Source organism: Bactrocera dorsalis, chromosome 6 (genome assembly GCF_023373825.1).
Source record: "Bactrocera dorsalis isolate Fly_Bdor chromosome 6, ASM2337382v1, whole genome shotgun sequence".
NCBI classification, from domain to species: Eukaryota; Metazoa; Arthropoda; class Insecta; order Diptera; family Tephritidae; genus Bactrocera; species Bactrocera dorsalis.
In genome coordinates this window covers 35,572,681-35,592,500 of record NC_064308.1, presented here as the reverse complement: position 1 = coordinate 35,592,500, position 19,820 = coordinate 35,572,681, and the positions used below count along the sequence as shown (strand labels likewise).

General features: G+C 38.9%; 1 protein-coding gene and 1 pseudogene across 1 annotated transcript; both read right to left on the bottom strand.

Moving 5' to 3' along the window:
- Nucleotides 1–2,770: 2,770 nt before the first annotated feature.
- On the bottom strand, nucleotides 2,771–2,972 carry LOC125779876 (small nucleolar RNA U3; annotated as a pseudogene).
- A 15,888-nt stretch (nucleotides 2,973–18,860) lies between these two features.
- On the bottom strand, nucleotides 18,861–19,376 carry LOC125779755 (uncharacterized). Its single transcript, XM_049461026.1, has one exon. It carries the CDS (start codon nucleotides 19,374–19,376, stop codon nucleotides 18,861–18,863), a length of 516 nt encoding a protein of 171 aa, XP_049316983.1.
- Between the last annotated feature and the right edge of the window lie 444 nt (nucleotides 19,377–19,820).

The following is a 19,820-nucleotide window of genomic DNA, read 5'->3' as shown; positions in this document are numbered from 1 at the left end:
TAACAATAACAATAAATTTTGCAAAAAATAAAAATTTTTATTCAGGTGCAATAAATATAGAAGAAGTGGAAAAGATCCTGAATACAGAAAAAATAACCCTTCCAGCCATAGATATATAAGAATACGCAGAAATACATATAGTCAGGGTAGATAACGCCTTCATTACTATATAACTATAAATACTAGTGATGAGCGATATTTCACTACCGGTGATTTTTTCACTGTGATTGAAAAATCGCAAATCGCAACTGCGATCACATTTTATAAATAGCAGTTCGAAACTGTGATCGCAGTTCGAAACTGTGATCGCAGTTCGAACCTGTGAATTACGATCACAATAACAAATAGCAGAAAAGTAACAACTTTCTTCAGGGTATTGTACATAAATATATGTATATCGTATATGCTATTTTTCGTCATAGCGATTTGAAGTTTTGAGTGTAACGCTCTTATAATTTTTAATAATGGCAGGAAATGTATCAAGGAAAAGAAGTGAAGTATAGCAGATGTTTGAAGTGGTACATGAAATGTAAGCAAAATGGAATTATGGAATATTTTAATTTGTTTTAATTAAAGTTTTAATTTTACTTATTGTTAAAACCAAATATGAAAGCTTTTTGTGATGAAAACAAGAATTGTAACTAATTAATTTCAGAAAAAATTATGGAATAAAAAAATTACGGAGTTTTAATATTTTCCCAAAGATTAGGAAACTCCCGTTAATTATTCGATGTTGAAATTATTAAAAGCAGGGTATTCTAAACAAACAAATTATCACCACACTAATGGTAATTCCTTTTAAGAAATGTGTGAAACCATCATACCAACATACAAATGAACTATGCTATACGGTCTAAGTGTCAGGTAGCCGAACCGCTCCAACATTTGCGAAAATGTAGTGAAAAGAAAGACGGAAAAACTTGACTCGAGTTACAGGAGCCAAAAGAGAATTTGCCGCCAATAACGACAAAATGTTTTCGTCATTCCCACGACAGTCGGACAGTCTGCCGCTACAACAACAACAACGACGTTTTAACGTCGACTTAGTTGCCATCGCAATAGCAATATAAAATCACAGTGATTTAAAAATAGCAATCACTGAAATCACAGATATCGAAAAATCACCATATCGCTCATCTCTAATAAATACCCAATCATATCAAAGCAATGTAATACCTACGACATAACTGCTCTAAAATATCATCATGGGAAACTTATATTAGACCCATTGATAGCACAATGTAATAATAAACTCATAACAATCACTACATGTAAAAATAATATGAGTAAATATATTTGTAAGCAAAACAAACGAGACAATTGTACTATACCAATATTAGAATACCAAGAAGCCTTTTGTAATACAATAGAAGAAAATAATATCCCCCTATTACAGATAAACCAGGGAAACATTCTCCTCGAAGGAGAACACAAAACTAATAATGAAACAATTAATGGAACTAATTTAATACAATTTATTGATACCATAAAAATTGATGGTAAAGAATATCATAACCAAAAAGAAGAAATTAACGAATATATAAAAACACACTCTAATGATAAAATTAAACTATTAGAAATCTTGAATGGAGAATCTAACAATAAATTTAGCAGCATCCAAAAATTACATACATTCATAATCCCTTTTGAGGAACACCCTATTAAAACAACTCTTATAACAATAAGTATAATCGCTATTTTAATAATTTTAACATATTTATCATTTAAGTTATATTATGCAGTACTTAGATATAAAACATTGAAAACACAACGAATGACACAAAAACGTTACGAGGAAATACTACGAAAACAAAGAATGGAATACCTAACCAAGAAGAACACCACTACAACCGTATAAAAAGTCAGGAGCCTTTACTCTTTTTTAAAGGAGGGGAGAGTTAAGGAACATGTGTTACTTAATCACATTTTTGTATCGAAAACATAAATTATCAACTGGTAACCTAAACAAACAATAACAATAGTCTCGCCTAGCATCATAAATGTAACAAACAAAATGAATGTGCGAAAATGTAAACTGCGCCAAACTATCTCATTAGCAAGTAAGCAAATATTGTAAATGCACTATCAATACAACAGACAATGTATATGTATACAAACCTAAACAAATAATAGAATCTGTATCTACAGAAACTATCAACTAGTAATAAGTAAACATTCTAGTTAGTATAAATAGAAGCATAACCATACACGCTTCGTCTTTTGTATTTTGAAGATTACGAAATAAAGAACGTTCTGCTGTCAAGGCAGAACTAAAATATTTTTTTGACTAAAATAACCCAAGTGTTATTAATTCAGGCGCAAATTCCACAAGCGATCTCGCTTCATTCATAAAAACAGAGACCGTAACATCTCCCCGAGCATGCCTTTGCCAACAAGTCGTCTTTTCGCGACGATGGCAAAAGCTAAAAATAATAAATTGCACAACTTTCTGGTGCTTCTCGCAAAAATCTGCGTCGATATGTATTCACGATCATACGTATACATACATACATATTTACGCATGTTTGTAGGCGAAGCTGCTACAGCGGCAAGGGTTGACAATCGGGAGGCCATTACTTACTTATGCCATAGAAATTCTATTGCCACGAATATGGAAATGACAACGAAATAATGCAAATATGCATATTTCTAAAGGTCATTAATTTTTTTGAAGAAATGAAAGGAACGAACGATCCTGAGAAGTATAGTCTTAACTTTTCAACGGCCAACGCAGAGTATTTCAACCAAAAGGAATTTATTCATTAAAATCACCACTCAGAAGTCGTTTTATCCGTTGTAAGCGAACGATTTTCGAAGAAACATCATTTCTAATATGCCACAAGACAAAATTAGAAATGAACTTCTTAAACCTCACGCTGTCAGATAAAACGATATACCTCATCATCGCGGGTCGACTTCCAAAAATGTAAATGAATACTAACTACAGAAATGATTCTGTGAAGTATAGTCTTAATTTTTCAAAGACCAACGCAGAGTATTTCAAACAAAAGTCATTTAAAATAGTTGAGAATTCGCAGAAATGAAAGACAAACGATAGAAGAAGAAGTATAACTTCAATAATGGACAAGCATACAAACATACATATGCGCACACATGTGAATATGTCACCAACCAAAAATTGAAAAATTGTTCTACAAAAACAACAACAGCATAAGCATGGCAACATTGTGTTGTTGGTAGAAAAGCCGAGCTGTGCCGAAAGAAACGATCGCCGATTGTCACCGCTTCCCTTGCTACTCGAACATCTTCGCAGACAAGGTTGCGTTAGATTCATATTGAGCAAGGTTGCGCAACCTGAATCTATCGCAACCTTTTCCGAACTCGTTTAAGAAGTATAACTTCAATAAGTGCTTGGGGCAAAACTGGCTCAGTAATTAGGCTACATTAGCGACCTAAAATGTAGATGTTGTCGAAATTAATTTCCAGATACAACAGGCTATCAAATGTTTTTTAAATCATTCGCTAATGATTGTTGATGAAAATGAAAATATAAATTAGGTAGATATATCTGAAATGACATCACATAAACTCCTTATGAAAATTGGTTCACTTATTATTATTCAGCATAATTTCAATTATTGTACCAATCATTTTGACTGGAAAATTTAATGGAGAAATTATCCTCTTTCCACGTTAGAATATACGAATTAAATTGATTTTGAAAATATTTGCAATTAAAAACTATAAATGTTATTATTAACAAGAAAGGAAAGGCTAAGTTCGGGTGCAACTGAACATTTTATACTCTTGCAACAAATACTTCAAGATGTAAAACGTCAACCAGAGAATCGGGAGCAATTTTACATATGTATACTCGTACTTATACTAAATTTAATTCATACACTGACCGACATATTCGGCATAAGATTTGTTAGACAAACGAAAATCATGATACATATGTAGTATATAGTGTGGGAGTTGGGGTAGTATCGGCGCGATTTTATCTAGGTACCTCACATACAATAGCATATTATAGGGAGTAAAGTCAGGCGGTAGTTCGAAAATCCTGGTCATATGTGGACCAGGTCAAGTTTTCGCCCATTTCTTGCTATTTTAAACACAAATATATATTGTTATGTCAGTAAAACACGTTCTGAAATTTACATTGAGATAACTCAAATATTGGCCGATATATGCAGTTTAAAGTCACCCGGAAATTCGAAAGTCTTAATATTACGTACTAGCTGACCACGCAGCCGTTTTCCTTACATATGTGTTTTGAAATGAAAAGAAAGTTAAATTTATCATTTATTTATTTTTTTTTTTTTGATAAACAACATTTTTTGGTTTCTGTTCGGTGCGTAAATGTACAGAGAAGATAGTTTTCCAACTCGTGAGCACGCCAAGTATTTTTGGCCGTGTAAAAAACATAGCAGTTCCAAATTTATGCCATTCATTTCTAGCGACTATCCTTGTGTCCTGATGATTGTCATCTCAAATGCAATTTTTACTGGAAACGGAATCCGTTTGAACTGAAATGGCAAATCGATAGAACTCAAAGCAATTCGTAGAATCAAGCATTCTGCCCCCTTGTATTCGATAGGTGCATCACAATCAGTCGGGTTCCATTACACAGTTTCTGCGCATGAAGATTGCGAAACATAATAACGACAGATCCAAATTTGAGACGCAAATGATGCGGTGGCATACCAAACCTCTCCAAGGAATTTAGAAATTCCACTGGATAAGCTGAGCTGAGCTCATCTTTAGTGAATCGATAAACGGCAGATGGAATTGATATCAAACCACCGGAAGTATCAACCGGAATTGATCCATTTCCAATTTTTAGCGAAGACGATGTAAAATGTCTTCGGCAATGTCATTTTTGTTCGTATCCCATAATAGACACTCAGGCTGATATGCGGAAATGATTATCGCGAAAAGTGTGCGAACTTCATTTGCATTCCAGTGATTATCATTTTCTAGCAATTGTAATTGATGGCTTGCTTCTCAAAAAGTTGCACACACCGTATCATTCACAGTACGCAATGACTCCAATGAAGTTGAACCGCGTACATTTATCAATAGCAACCGAATGTAGAAAAAATCGTCGTTTTTCGTGTGGATTGTGTAAATTCGTCCTAATGTGTTAGTTGATAAAAAATCTGGATGTCCATCTACTGATTGGTCTTGCTTTCTGCGTAATTATTTCTTCAACGATGCATTCCATGTATAATATCAAGGTTTTTCCGAATGTCTTCGCAAATGGATCACGAACGAAAGCTCAGCAAAAGCTTGTAAATGTTAATTTTGTTGCTGGTGGTGTTACCACTGGCTGAACTGCATTCTCTGGGTTGAAATACGCTCTTTGGCCTTTCTCTAAATTGTCATCACCGCCGTCCAAAAAATTCGATGGACGGGACAAGGACAGAGACGAGTAGGAACTTGTGGTATTTACTACAGTGGCCATATAAAGGAGCGCAAGTTTGGTGTGGGATTCGTGGTGGGAGAGAGACTCCGTCGCCGAATACTATCATCCACTCCAGTGAATGAACGTCTAGCCACAATCCGCATCAAAGCGAGGTTCTTCAACATATCGCTGATTTGCGCCCACACCCCGACGGAAGAGAAAGACCATGTAACCAAAAATGCCTTCTATGAGCGCTTGGAGCGCTCTTATGAGAGGTGCCCCCGCCACGATGTCAAAACCGTGCTTGACGACTTTCACGCCAAGGTAAGCAAAGAAGATTTCTTTGGCACTACGGTCGGTAAATTCAGCCTCCGCGACGAGACATCCCCAAATGGATAGAGGTTGATCGACTTCGCCGGGGCCCGAAATATGGTTATCTGTGGTACTAGATTCGCGCACAAGAAAATACATCAAGCTACCTTGCTGTCTCCGGATCGAAAAACTACCAACCAGATCGATCATGTTGTGATAGACGGAAAACATGTCTCCAGTGTTTTAGATGTGCGTGCACTCCGAGGTCCTAACATCGACTCGGACCACTATCTTGTTGCAGCCAAGATTCGCACCCGCCTCTGTGGATCAAAAAACGCACGCCAACAAACACAAGGAAAGTTCGTCGTTGAGAAGCTGCAATCACAACAGACAGCCGAACGATTTTCTACTCGGCTTGCACTCCTGCTCTCTGAGAGCACTCGTCAACAACTCGGTATAAGGAAACTGTGGGACGGCATTTCAAACTCCTTACGTACAGCTGCAACCGAAACCATTGGTTTTCGGAAAGTGCAAAAGAACAGCTGGTACGACGAGGAGTGCCGTGTTGCAGCGGAGAGAAAACAGGCTGCCTACCTCGCAACGTTACGATCGACCACAACACGTGCGGGATGAGATAGATACCGAGAGTTGAAGAGGGAAGCCATACTCATTTGCAGACAGAAAAAGAAAGAGGCCGAAATGCGAGTGTACGAAGAGCTTGATGAGCTGGGCGACAGAGGTAATGCTCGAAAATTTTACGAAAATATGCGGCGGCTTACAGAAGGTTTCAAGACCGGATCATACTCCTGTAGAACCCTCAAAGGTGATCTAGTCACCGATGCCCAGAGCATACTTAAATTATGGAGGGAACACTTCTCCAGCCTGCTGAACGGCAGTGAACGTACAACGCCAGGAGAAGGCGAAGATCGAATTGCAAATACCCGCCTGAAGAACGACAAAGCGGCGGGGGCCGATGGATTGCCGGCCGAGCTATTCAAACACGACGGCGAAGAGCTGATAAGGAGCATGCATCAGCTTATTTGTAAAGTATCGTCGGACGAAAGCATGCACAACGAATGGAATTTAAGTGTGCTATGCCCAATTCATAAAAAGGGAGACTCCACAATCTGCGCCAATTACCGTGGGATAAGCCTCCTTAACATCGCGTATAAAGTTCTATTGAGCGTATTGTGTGAAAAATTAAAGCCCACCGTCAACAAACTGATCGGACCTTATCAGTGCGGCTTTAGACCTGGCAAATCAACAACCGACCAGATATTCCCCAAGCGCCAAGTATTGGAAAAGACCGGTGAAAGGAGAATCGACACACACCATCTTCGTCGATTTCAAAGCTGCTTTCGACAGCCCGAAAAGGAACAGCCTTTATGTCCCCATGTCTGAATTTGGTATCCCCGCAAAACTAATACGGCTGTGTAAACTGACGTTGAGCAACACCAAAAGCTCCGTCAGGATCGGAAGGAAGTCTCCGAGCCGTTCGATACCAAACGAGGTTTCAGACAAGGCGTCTCCCTATCGTGCGACTTCTTCAATCTACTGCTGGAGAAAATAGGTCGAGCTGCAGAACTTAAGCGAGCAGGCATAATCTTTTATAAGAGTGTACAGCTGCTGGCGTATGCCGATGATCTTGCACGATGACAACAACCGATGAGTCGACGTAACGAGTTTTCGAGAGAAAGGTTCTGCGAAATATTTATGGTCCTTTGCGCATTGGCCACGGCGAATATCGCATTCGATGGAAGCTGTACGAGATATACGGCGGCATTGACATAGTTCTGCGAATTAAAAGACAGCGGCTACGCTGGCTAGGTCATGTTGTCCGAATGGACGAAAACACTCCAGCCCTGAAAGTATTCAATGCAGTACCCGCCGGTGGAAGCAGAGAAAGAGGAAGACCTCCACGCCGTTGGAAGTACCAGGTGGAGAAGGACCTGGCTTCGCTTGGAATATCCAATTGGCGCCACGTAGTGAAAAGAAGAAACGACTGGCGCGCTGTTGTTAACTCGGCTATAATCGCCTAAATGGTGTATATGCCAGTAAAGAAGAAGATTGCATAGAACAATGCATTATTTAAACGGAACGATCAAGTTTGTGTTTTCTTACGTGGATCACTAAGTGGTTTTGAAACGTCGATTTTGCAATTGTATTCGCTGAATAATATAGAACAAAACATTACCATATGAGTAGATAAGGGGCGTAAAACGCGCCCTTTCTGCTCGACTCCAGCACTGTTATACGCTATAACAGGAAGCATTTGTACATGTGTGTAACGATGCAGATACTGTGAAGATATTTGTTAATGTTCTTACATCATACGTGTTTAAGTATGCACTATTCTTTATGTGATTTACAATGTCTGCATAAAATGTACATTGCCTATTTAAATATTCCATTATACAATAAAAAAAAGAAGAAAAGAAATCCAAACAAAAACTCGACATTAGCGACCTCTTTGCATTCCCCAATCTACCGACAGTAAAAAAATAGTAATAATCCCAAGTATATCACTATTGAATCAACTGAAGAAAATAAGACCCTTATGCAATATTCTTGCTTTGCTGTACATAAGGCCATCTGTGCTGTGAGTAGTGAAATCAACTCAGTAAGTGAGCTCCGCGATGGTAAAATCTTGATATTAGTTAACAATAAAAAAACAGCTAATCGTTTCATTGCATTGAAATACCTCCCTGGTATCTGTAGCATAAAAGCCAAATATCACGACAATTTAAATCATTCTAAAGGCACCGTATTTGCCCCTTTTCTGAACAATGTAAGTGAAGCAGAAATTGTAAGCGAACTAAGTCCGCAAGGAGTGGTCGCCGCATACAAATTTCAGAAAAAACACGAAAACAATCAATTGACACCAAACGGTGTAGTACTACTAACCTTCAACCTTTATAGCCTTGTGGAGCAAATTGATATTGCCTGGCGTAAGGCTAATGTTAGACAGTATGTTCCCAACCCCATGCGATGCAAAAATTGCCAGTTGCCGATCACCCGGCCTCTTCGAACAGCTGTCCAAAATGCATGTAAGCGAAAGAAATACAAAAAATCAAAACAACAAAAAAATGCACCATACGTGAGCCAAAAAAATATACAACTCAACTGTCACTCTTCCCAAAAATGCACCTTCATTCTCATCTACTGTCTCACGTAATGCAAATACTCAGCAAATAAACTCATCAAAAATTGTCAAACCTGTCAATTCAAAATTATCTGCCCCTCAAATACCAGATGATCAATTATCTGAGATTACTCCGCAAACTCTCAACAACCTATTCACCAAACTGATAAACGAATCAACCTCTCACATTAAAGATCAGCACTCACTCAACCTAATTACAGCCACACATACTGACATACCAGATCAGAGCCACTTTACTCTCACACAGCAACAGCACGATCACTATACCACGAACAACAATACAGACTTTGAATCCAACTCAAACTCTACTTTAAATTTCCCAACAAATCTCCCCATCAGCAACGCAAACCATATCATCACTAACTCTATGAACTTATCTCTCGCTCTGGCGGAGGACTCAACAATGAGTACCGAAGACTATGCGGATATATTATTATATTATCATACTCACTCAAACATAAACTAAACTTTTATAAATTCTCTCAAAACATAACAAAAAAAAATACGTATAAAAACAATTAACCACTTTCTCTTTGTTATCTTATCTCAATTCTCTTTTCAAATTCCAATGTTCTCAGTTCTACAATGGATTTTACAAAGAGCTCCAGCTCTTGATTAACCTAATTTAGCGTAGTTTAAGATATCATAGTTAAAATATCATAATTATTTACTAGTACTACGAACTTAAGCAACAAAACTTAGTATTAAAACGATGACTGAAAGCCTTGCAGCTAGTGTCATTTTAAAGTGTATGCTGTAATTTATTGCTGTGTAAACTGTTGTAAATAAAATAAAAATAAATAAATAAATATTAATATTATACTGACAGATACATAAAATTTGTTAGAAAACCGGAAACCATTGTATTTAGTATGAGAAGTTGGGGTAGTATCGACCAGATTTTACCTATTTTTCCCCACACCATATACATATTATTAACATATCACTTACTAAAAAACGAATCATATAGAGTTAAAGCAGCCAGATGCTCGAAAATCCAGATATTACTTAGAAGAAAATAAAAGAATCAAGTGGAATTTAAACTTTTGTTATATGGGAAGTAGGCTTGCTTATAGTCCGATTTCGCTCATTTTCACAACGTGACATAAGAAAAAAAAATAATGCTACGTACCAAATTTTGTCGAAATCGGTCAGTCGGGTCCTGAGATATGGGATATCACAAAAAAGTGAGCCGTGACATGCTCAACCTCCAATTTTTACACCGGCCCCTATAAAGCCTGGTCGTACAAACCCGGAGGCAAATTTTTACGTTTCTATCGTATTTAGTTACAGATTTACCGTGCATTTAGTGGTTTTGAACAGTACGGTTATATGGGGAGTGAGCGGGGTATTCATCTGATTTCAGCCATTTTCATACTATCGATAGAAGTTCTTAAAATATTTGTTGTAGTAGCTTTAGTGGCTTAGGAGATACATACATTAAACTTTTTAGAGAGCGAGGCCACGGCCACTTTTTCAAAATTTTTTGCCCACAGATGCCCCTTACTACTGGATGCCCTGTACCAAATTCGAATTTTATATCTTTATTCAGTGCTTAGTTATGACACTTTATAAATATTCGGTTAATGATGATTTGTGGGCATGGTAATGCTCCGATTACGCCCATCTTCGAACTCGACTTTTTTATTTACTAAAAAACCTACATACATATCATCAGATATCTCCTTTTTTACAGCACGCACAGACGGACGGGCAGACAGACAGACAATCAACCGGATTTCTCGTCACCCTGATCATTTATATACAAATAAACATATATCTATCTCGCCCACTTTTAGGTGAAATCCCATACCTTTTGATCTACCCAACCGACTTGAACAAAATTTGATACAAGACCTTCCTCTGACATTCCTATGATACAGTGGGAAAATGGGCGAAATCGGAGTGCAGCCACGTCTACTTCCCATATTTTTTTTTTATACTCTCGCAACAAAGTTGCTAACGAAGTATTATAGTTTTGTTCACATAACGGTTGTTTGTAAGTCCTAAAACTAAAAGAGTCAGTTGTGGGGTTATATACATATACCAAAGTGATCAGGGTGACGAGTAGAGTTGAAATCCGGATATCTGTCTGTCCGTCCTTCCGCACAAGCTGTAACTTGAGTAAAAATTGAGAAATCATGATGAAACTTGGTACACGTAAAACAAATAAAGTGTCATAACTAAGCCATAAATAAAGACATTAAAGTGAAATTTGGCACAAAAGATCGCATTAGGGAGGGGCATTTTTGGACGTAATTTATTTGGTAAAGTGGGCGTGGCCCCGCCCCCTACTAATTTTTTTGCACATATCTCGCAAACTACTATAGCTATGTCAACCAAACTCTATAGAGTCGTTTTCTTCAGGCATTTCTATATACAGTTCAAAAATGGAAGAAATCGGATAATAACCACGCCCACCTCCCGTACAAAGGTTATGTTGAAAATCACAAAAGTGCGTTAACCGACTAACAAAAAACGTCAGAAACACTAAATTTTACGGAAGAAATAGCAGAAGGAAACTGCTCCCAGGCTTTTTCTTTAACTGAAAATGGGAGTGGCATCGCCCACTTATGGACCAAAAACCATATCTCAGGAACTAATAATCTAATTAATTTTACAGCAAAATAAAAAAATATATAAATGACGGATAATGAAATCTCGATTATCACTTTATCATGCGAGAGTATAAAATGTTCGGTGACACATGAACTTAGCCCTTCCTTACTTGTTTGTATATTATTTTATTTATTGGATCTGCTTTTTTTTAAAGCCTGGAGGATGGAGTCACGTGTAGAAGTTCACGCAAGTGAGGAAAGTTCTCTGATCGCCTTTCACTTGGGAGTGACCAGAAACGATTCTTTTACATATGACTGAAGCAGCTCACGACTTCCGGTCTTTGACCAAGTGTCCTCTGCGTAGCCTAAGAACATCCGTTTGAAGTCGAGCTAAAGTGAGAAGGCGAAACATCCCCTTCGCAGGGTTGTGTGCTGGGTTTGGGACTCGCCACGTAAAATATCATACCAATGAAAAGGAACAACAAGCCTCGGATGAAAGACCAACCTTTTGATGACGACCATGGCAAACGAAATAAGGACTACGAATTAAAAGCATGCACCTGGAATGTCCGGTCCCTTAACTGGGAAGGTGTCGCTGCCCAGCTGGTTGATGTCCGCGTGAAAATAAAGGCTGACATCACCGCCGTCCAAAAAATGCGATGGACGGGACAAGGACAGAGACGAGTAGGAACTTGTGGCATATGCTACAGTGGACATATAAAAAAGCGCAAATTTGGTGTGGGATTCGTGGTGGGAGAGAGACTCTGTCGCCGAGTACTATCATTCACTCCAGTGAATAAACGCCTAGCCACAATCCGCATCCGACGGAAGAAACGGACGATGTGACCAAAGATGCCTTCTATGAGTGCTTGGAGCGCACTTTTGAGAGCTGCCCCGCCACGATGTTAAAATCGTGCTTGTTGACTTTAACGCCAAGGTGGGCAAAGAAGGTATATTTGGTACTACGGTCGGTAAATTCAGCCTCCACGAGGAAACATCCCCAAATGGGTTGAGGCTTATCGACTTCGCCGGGGCCCGAAATATGGTTATCTGTAGTACTAGATTCCAGCATAAGAAGATACATCAAGTTACCTGGCTGTCTCCGGATCGAAAAACCACCAACCAGATCGATCATGTTGTGATAGACGGAAAACACGTCTCCAGTGTTTTAGATGTGCGTGCGCTCCGAGGTCCTAACATCGACTCGGACCACTATCTTGTTGCAGGCATGATTCGCACCCGCCTCTGTGCATCAAAAAACGCACGCCAGCAAACACAAGGAAGGTTCGTCGCTGCAATCAAAACAGACAGTCTTACAGAAGGTTTTAAGACTGGAGCATACTCTTGTAGAACCCCCAAACGTGATCTAGTCACCGATGCCCAGAACATACTTAAATTATGGAGGGAACACTTCTCCAGCCTGCTGAATGGCAGTGAATTCCATTGCTCGACCATGAAGAAGTTCGAATAGCAAGTATCCGCCTTAAGAACAACAAAGGGGTGGGGGCCGATGGATTGCCGGCCGAGCCATTCAAACACGGCGGCGAAGAGCTGTTAAGGAGCATGTATCAGCTTCTTTCTAAAATATGGTCTGATGAAAGCATGCCCAAAGATTGGAGTTTAAGTGTGCTATGCCCAATCCATAAAAAGGGAGACCCCACAATCTGCGCCAACTACCGTGGGATAAGCCTCCTCAACATCGCATATGAGGTTCTATCGAGTGTTTTGTGTGAAAGCCTACCGGCAACAAACTGATTGGACCTTATCAGTGTGGCTTTAGTCCTGGCAAATCAACAACCGACAAGATATTCACCATGCGCCAAATCGTGCGACTTCTTCAATCTGCTGCTGGAGAAAATAGTTAGAGCTGCAGAACTTAATCGAGCAGGTACAATCTATTATATTAGTATCATCGGCCTCAACACCCGCGCCGTTAGTTCTGCTTTCTCCAGACTGGACAAGGAAGCAAAACAAATGGGTCTGGCAGTGAACGAGGGCAATACAAAATATCTCCTGTCACCAAAGAAACAGTCGTCGCACATGCGACTTGGATCTCTCGTCACTGGTGACAGTCATAACTTTGAAGTCGTAGATAATTTCGTCTAGCTTGGAACCAGCGTAAAACTATCAATAATGTCAGCCTGGAAATCCAACGCAGGATAACTCTTACCAACAGGTGCTACTTCGGACTGAGTAGGCAATTGAGAAGCAAAGTCCTCTCTCGACGAACAAAAATCTAACTGTAAAAGTCACTCATAATCCCCGTCCTGCTATATGGTGCAGAGACGTGGACGATGACAACAACTGATGAGTCGACGTTACGAGTTTTCTAGAGAAAGGTTCAGCGAAAGATTTATGGTCCTTTGCGCATTGGCCACGGTGAATATTGCATTCGATGGAACGATGAGCTGTAGGAGATATGCGACGACATTGACATAGTTCAGCGAATTAAAAGACAGCGGCTATGCTGGCTGGGTCATGCTGTCCGGATGGACGAAAGCACTCCAGCTGTGAAAGTATTCGACTCAGTACCCGCCGGGGCAAGCAGAGCAAGAGGAAGACCTCCACTCCGTTGGAAGGACCAAGTGGAGAAGGATCTGGCTTCGCTTGGAATATCCAATTGGCGCCACGTAGCGAAAAGAAGAAAGGACTGACGCGCTGTTGTTAACTCGGCTATAATCGCGTAAGCGGTGTCTACGCCCATTCAGAAGAAGAAGAATAAGTTATAAAATCTTAAAGCTATTTAAAACTAGACAGGCTCAAGTAAGTTATTGAGCTGTTTTGGTGATACGTTGCTCTTTAATACGCAGGCATGTCTCTTCTTTTAAGGCGTGTTTGATCGCAGGAATGTACCAAAGCATTACCCAAAGGGGTTGGGTGATCTTAGAGTTTAGATATATATTTAATTCTGCTATCTTCTACTTCTTTCTTTATCATAGGTATACCAAGGTCTTTTTGGATATTTTCGTTTTGCATGTACCACGGTGAACACGTAATTGTTCTAAGCATTTTCGATGGGAACCTTTGTACGAGTAATATATCAATCTTAGTTGCACAGGTCGTACCTCACAGTTGAATGCCATACGTCCAAATCGGCTTTATGATCGCATTATATAAAAGCACTTTGTTGTCTAGGCTAAGTTTAGAGTTTTTATTTAAAAGCTGCAAATGCAGCTCTAATCTTCATACATGTTATTTTACTAGAGATGTGTTTTCTCCACGTAAGCTTTCTATCAAAGTGAATTCCAAGATATGTTACTTCGTTCACTTGGGGTACTAAAATATTATTTATTTTTACTGCCGGGCACATTTTTGGTCTAAGCGAAAATGTTACATGCTTACACTTCTGTTCACTCACATTTATACGCCAGTTCGCCAGCCCTTCTTCAACAGAACTTAAATGCTCCGCTAATATTCTTGATGGCATTTGTTACGGCTTACTATAGCTGTGTCATCCGCAAAAGTTGAAGTTAATACATTGTTAGCAGTTGGAAGATCTACTGTATACTCGTATATGAGGTATAGAGTTGGGCCTAAAACGCTGCCCTGGGGTACACCAGCCTTTATCTGTTTTTCATCCGATATGAAATCCCCTACTTTCATCATAAATTGTCTATTGCTTAAATAAGACTCCAATGTTTTGTACAATTCTAAAGGTAAGATTTTTTTAATCTTACAGTTAGCATAAAAACAACTTGTATACTTATTGAACTAAAATAAAATTAAACACAGAAATTAAATATGAAAGAGTATATAATATTTGTTTAACATAAATTAAAGCTTACAAGCAATATTTTAATTTATATAGAAATCCTTTTTCGATTTTGAATATTTTTGTGTTAAAAAAATAACAATAACAAAAACATGCTAAAATTCATACGCAAAAAAAATACTTGTACAGAACAAAAAAAACTTATTGTAACTATAAAAAAGTAAATTTTTTGTGCTTTTAGTATTTTGTATGCTGCCCTTTAGCTTCTTTAACAGCTAAGAGTCTTCTTGGCATCGAATGTACCAGATTTTGTGTTACATCTTGAGCAATAGAACTCCTTATATCCTTAAGAGCGTTTTTTAAGGTTTCTTTGCCAGAAATGTGGTAATCTTTTAATTTCGTTTTTTTGTAAGCCCACAAGTGCTCAATCGGATTTAATGGGCTCTGGGGAGGATGAGGCAACACTTTTTTGGTGTTATAAAGCAACCGTTCCCTTACCATGACAGCTGAGTGCTTTGGGTCATTGTCTTGCATAAACACAAATCCATCCCCTAAGCCCATTTTTTGAGCGGATTGCGGCAAATAATTTTTTAGAATATTTAAATAATCCATTTTATTCATTATACCCTCGATTAAAACAAGATTACCTACCCCATTAGCACTCATACAGCCCCAAACCATAATATTTCCCCCACCGTACTGAACCGTATGTGTAATGTTACGAGGATTTAGTGCCTGTCCCTCCTTTCTCCAAACAGATTTGCGTCCATCACTTCCAAATATATTGAATTTAGATTTTTCCGTGAAGATTACATTTTCCCAAAACGAAGTTGTTTTTTCGGAAGGTGACGTCTTAAAAGACTCGAGCGACTCTTTAGCTGTGTTGGGTAAGATTGACAGCTTAAAGTTGTTCTTTGGTAAATTGTGTTGAAATACCTTTTCTAGGTAATTTGCAAAACAATTTGCCTTTGACTCGTCACTTCGAGCCCAATTTCCACCCAAGTCTCATATAAGCATGTTGGAGTCAGTTGGTGGCTTCATGGACTTTTGGGCTTTCCAAAGGGAGTTTTGCTTGTTTAAATTTGGACACAGCTTCTTTATATACATTTCGGTGTTCAATTCTTCCTCACGTTAAGCGCTTTCTTTAATTAACGTACAGCAGATTTTAATTGAAGCTGAGTGGAAGGGGATCGATTTATCTGCCATTCACGTCTTGCACGCCTTTTTTCATTTATAAGCATTTCTATTTCTCTATTAGAGATTTTTCTGAAACCAAGCGGCTTATAGATTTTGTTTGGTGTTGCTAAGACAGCTGCGCTGGTTATTATGTCATTGACTTCTCTTATGCTTTCGTCAATATCTCTTCCTGTATTTATTTTTTACTCAATATTAATGTGGCTACTGACGTATTTTTTTAGATCAAAAGATAGATCAGTACAGGTATCAGCTGTTATGTGTGATTTATCTATATTTTTGATTACAGTAAAATCAATTAAATCTGGTATTTTCTTACGATCACTAGGCAAATATGTCGGCTTACCAGAAGATGTTATGTCAAGGTTATTGCGCCTATTTATAACAGTTTGATACAGCTGTCGTCCTTTCGGTATAATAATAAAACGTGGGCACCTGCCACCTGCTAGAAGTCTTTGACCTAGTGTTCCAAAAATTTCTTTAAAGGTGGGCAGTATATGGCCGTCAAGTTTAAGTCCCCGCAGCGATTTTTAATAGTTATTGTTGTAGCTTGTTATTGCGCTGTGGCATAAGATTCTAATGCGTGGTGATTTAATTGTTTTCTGTAAAACTGTTCAAACTGAATATGTGGACCCAGTACCGATAGTTGACTTTTTACCGAAAATATCAGTCAATGTGTCAGATATGTAATTAAAATTTAGAAAAAATCATTCAAACTTCCTGGTGACTTTTTAAAATGTTATCTTAATAAAATTGAAAAAGCGTGTTTTTTTTATAACGGTGCATACTTGGGCTTAAAATGAGTAAAATCTAGTGAAAATTGGCCCTAGACCCTTATAACTAACAGCTCTTATGTACCTGAAGGTAGTTACTTCCCTGGCTTTAATCCTTTCAAGTTGCAGGAGCATGAAATATTTGAAAGAAATAGCCTGACATTTTGACAGTTTCTTAGTTAAGAAGTACTAGCTTTCAACTTGTTTATTTGGGACCCTAAATTTAGTCTTCGTAGAGATACTATGATTTCGAAAGCAAAAGGTGTTCTTAGTTTTGTTCATGCTGGTGTAAAGAACTTAGAGGCCTGTATATTACTAAAACTACTTTACAACTTTGATTGGGTCTATGCTGGAATATGGCTATATGAACCCCAATTACCAAATCTGTTCTGAAAGGGTAGATTATATTTCAAAAAAATTTTAATTTTCGGTTTAGGGCATTTGCGATGGGTTTATGGGCTATGAATTTAAAACTTATACGAGGTGCGTTTCAAAGTAAACAGGACCTAAAAAAACAGAACCAATGGTTTTTTCTGCAAAATCAATTTATTTTATTCAAAGTAGTCTCCTTCTGCTTCAATACAGCTTTTTGCACGGTTCAAAAGTTCAAAAGCATGTCAAACGAGTGTTTTAGACCTTTTGAATGACCTCTATGTCTTCATTACGCTTTCCTTTCATGGGCAATTGCATTTTTCCGAAAAAGAAGAAATGCGGCACAAACCGTGCACACACCTTTCGTAAGCCCAAATGTTCAGTCAAAATGCGATAAATCGATGTTTTGGAGATGTTCCATGAATTTCAATGATGATTTCGGCTGATTTTAGATGAATTCACACACAGTTTCGATGGAATTTCCGGTGATCACGGATTTTTATTGGCCCACATGTTGATCGTCATTTATGTTCACAAGATCACTTTGAAAACGTTGAAACCACTCGTGCAACTGACCTTGTACATCTATCTAAACAGCTAGTCGTAGGAAAATGCTTGGCATAACATTCCTTGTGAAATTTCTAAATGGGACAGTTTGCAGTTCTTGTCTATTGTCTGAAGGTACATTTGAAATTCCGGCACGGTTTTCGAGGCATTATAGACCCTTACTGCTAAGATCTTGTACGTCATTATTCGGCTTATTTTGTATCGATTGTACTCTTCGCGTCGGTTGAGTGGGAGGAAGATAAGTGTTGGGTTATTATTAATCATTCAAGGCTCATACTCTAGGGTAAAGCTAGAGGCAGTTTTGAATTCGACGAGCAAAGTTCGAAATCAAAATATTTAAAAATAAAAAAGTCTAAGTTTTTGTGTATTACAAAGCATGTTGTTAATGAATTAAACTGATGAACACGTCCTTTTATTTCGGCAATCCAAAGTAGAAGAAATCAACGATAGTAATACAATAGTTAAATGAAATATAAGGAGTAAGGAATACTAAGTCATTGAGGAACGCCGCACAGGGTGCATCGTGTGATATGAAATAATAAACTTAAAATAAATCTTAGACATCCTGCCCGGTCGAAGTAACTGCTTCGAAATCGTCCAGTTGTAAAAGTAAGCACAGTTTTTGTACTGCCCGGGTGCACACGCCCTTAGAAGTCATCAACGTTGCGTTTCGAACAAGGCCATCACTGCCAGGATGTACCTCTATTACACGATCCAGTCGACAATGTGTTGGGGGGAGGTTCTCATGTCTGACCAGGACAATATCTCCCACCTGAATATTTTCGGAACGTCTACGCCACTTACTTCGTGATTGTAGAGTCGCCAAATACTTTGCACTTCACCGATGCCAAAACTGTTGATGGATTCGTCCTAACCACTGCCAGTGCTTTAGTTGGTTAGATGGAATTTCCGCCACGGTCGGTTCTGGCACTGCGATAAGTGGGGCGCCAATGAGGAAGTCCCCAGGTGTCAGCGCATATTTGTCTTCAAGGTCATCAGTCAGCGGTATAAGCGGACGCGAATCCAAACAAGCTTCAATTCGTGTCGCTAGTGTTTGTAACTGCGAATGCCACATCGCCTGATTACCAATGACACGAACCAAATGTCGTTTTGCGGACTTCACGGCAGCCTCCCACAATCCACCATGATGGGGGGCACTTGGGGTTATAAAGTGCCAACTCGTCCCAATGTTGGCGAGATATTGTTGATTCTGTTCACTGTGCCAAGCGGCTAGGTCTTCCTTCATCATCCGATTGGCTCCGACGAAAGTTGTAGCGTTGTCACGACACAAACCGCGTCGACTTATAAAACGCGTGAAGGCGTCTATGAACGCTTTTGATGACAGGTCATCCATCAATTTATTGTGTGGACAGCTTTGGTAGCCATACATACAAAAACTGACAGATAAGTTTTCACTGTACTGCGAGATCTTTTAGTGCCGATGCGGAGGGAAAAGGGACCGCAGTAATCTACACCTGACACCAGAAATGGCCGATATACGTTGACCCGATGTCGTGGTAATGAGGCCATCTGTTGAGTAATGGTAACTCCCCGATGTCACACATTTGTGTACCACACTGCGAACAACTTGCCTTACATGAAGAATCCAATAGCGTAGGGTCTGCAGCATCAGCTGTGTACCGCCATGAAGGGTGTCGATATGAGTCTGGTGAACAAGCAGCCTAACTAAATCGCTAGGAAGTATAGTTGGATGACGATGTTCTTCAACCAATGCTGATCTATGAATGCGGCCGCCTACCCGGATGATACCATGATCATTTATATAGGGGTTAAATGC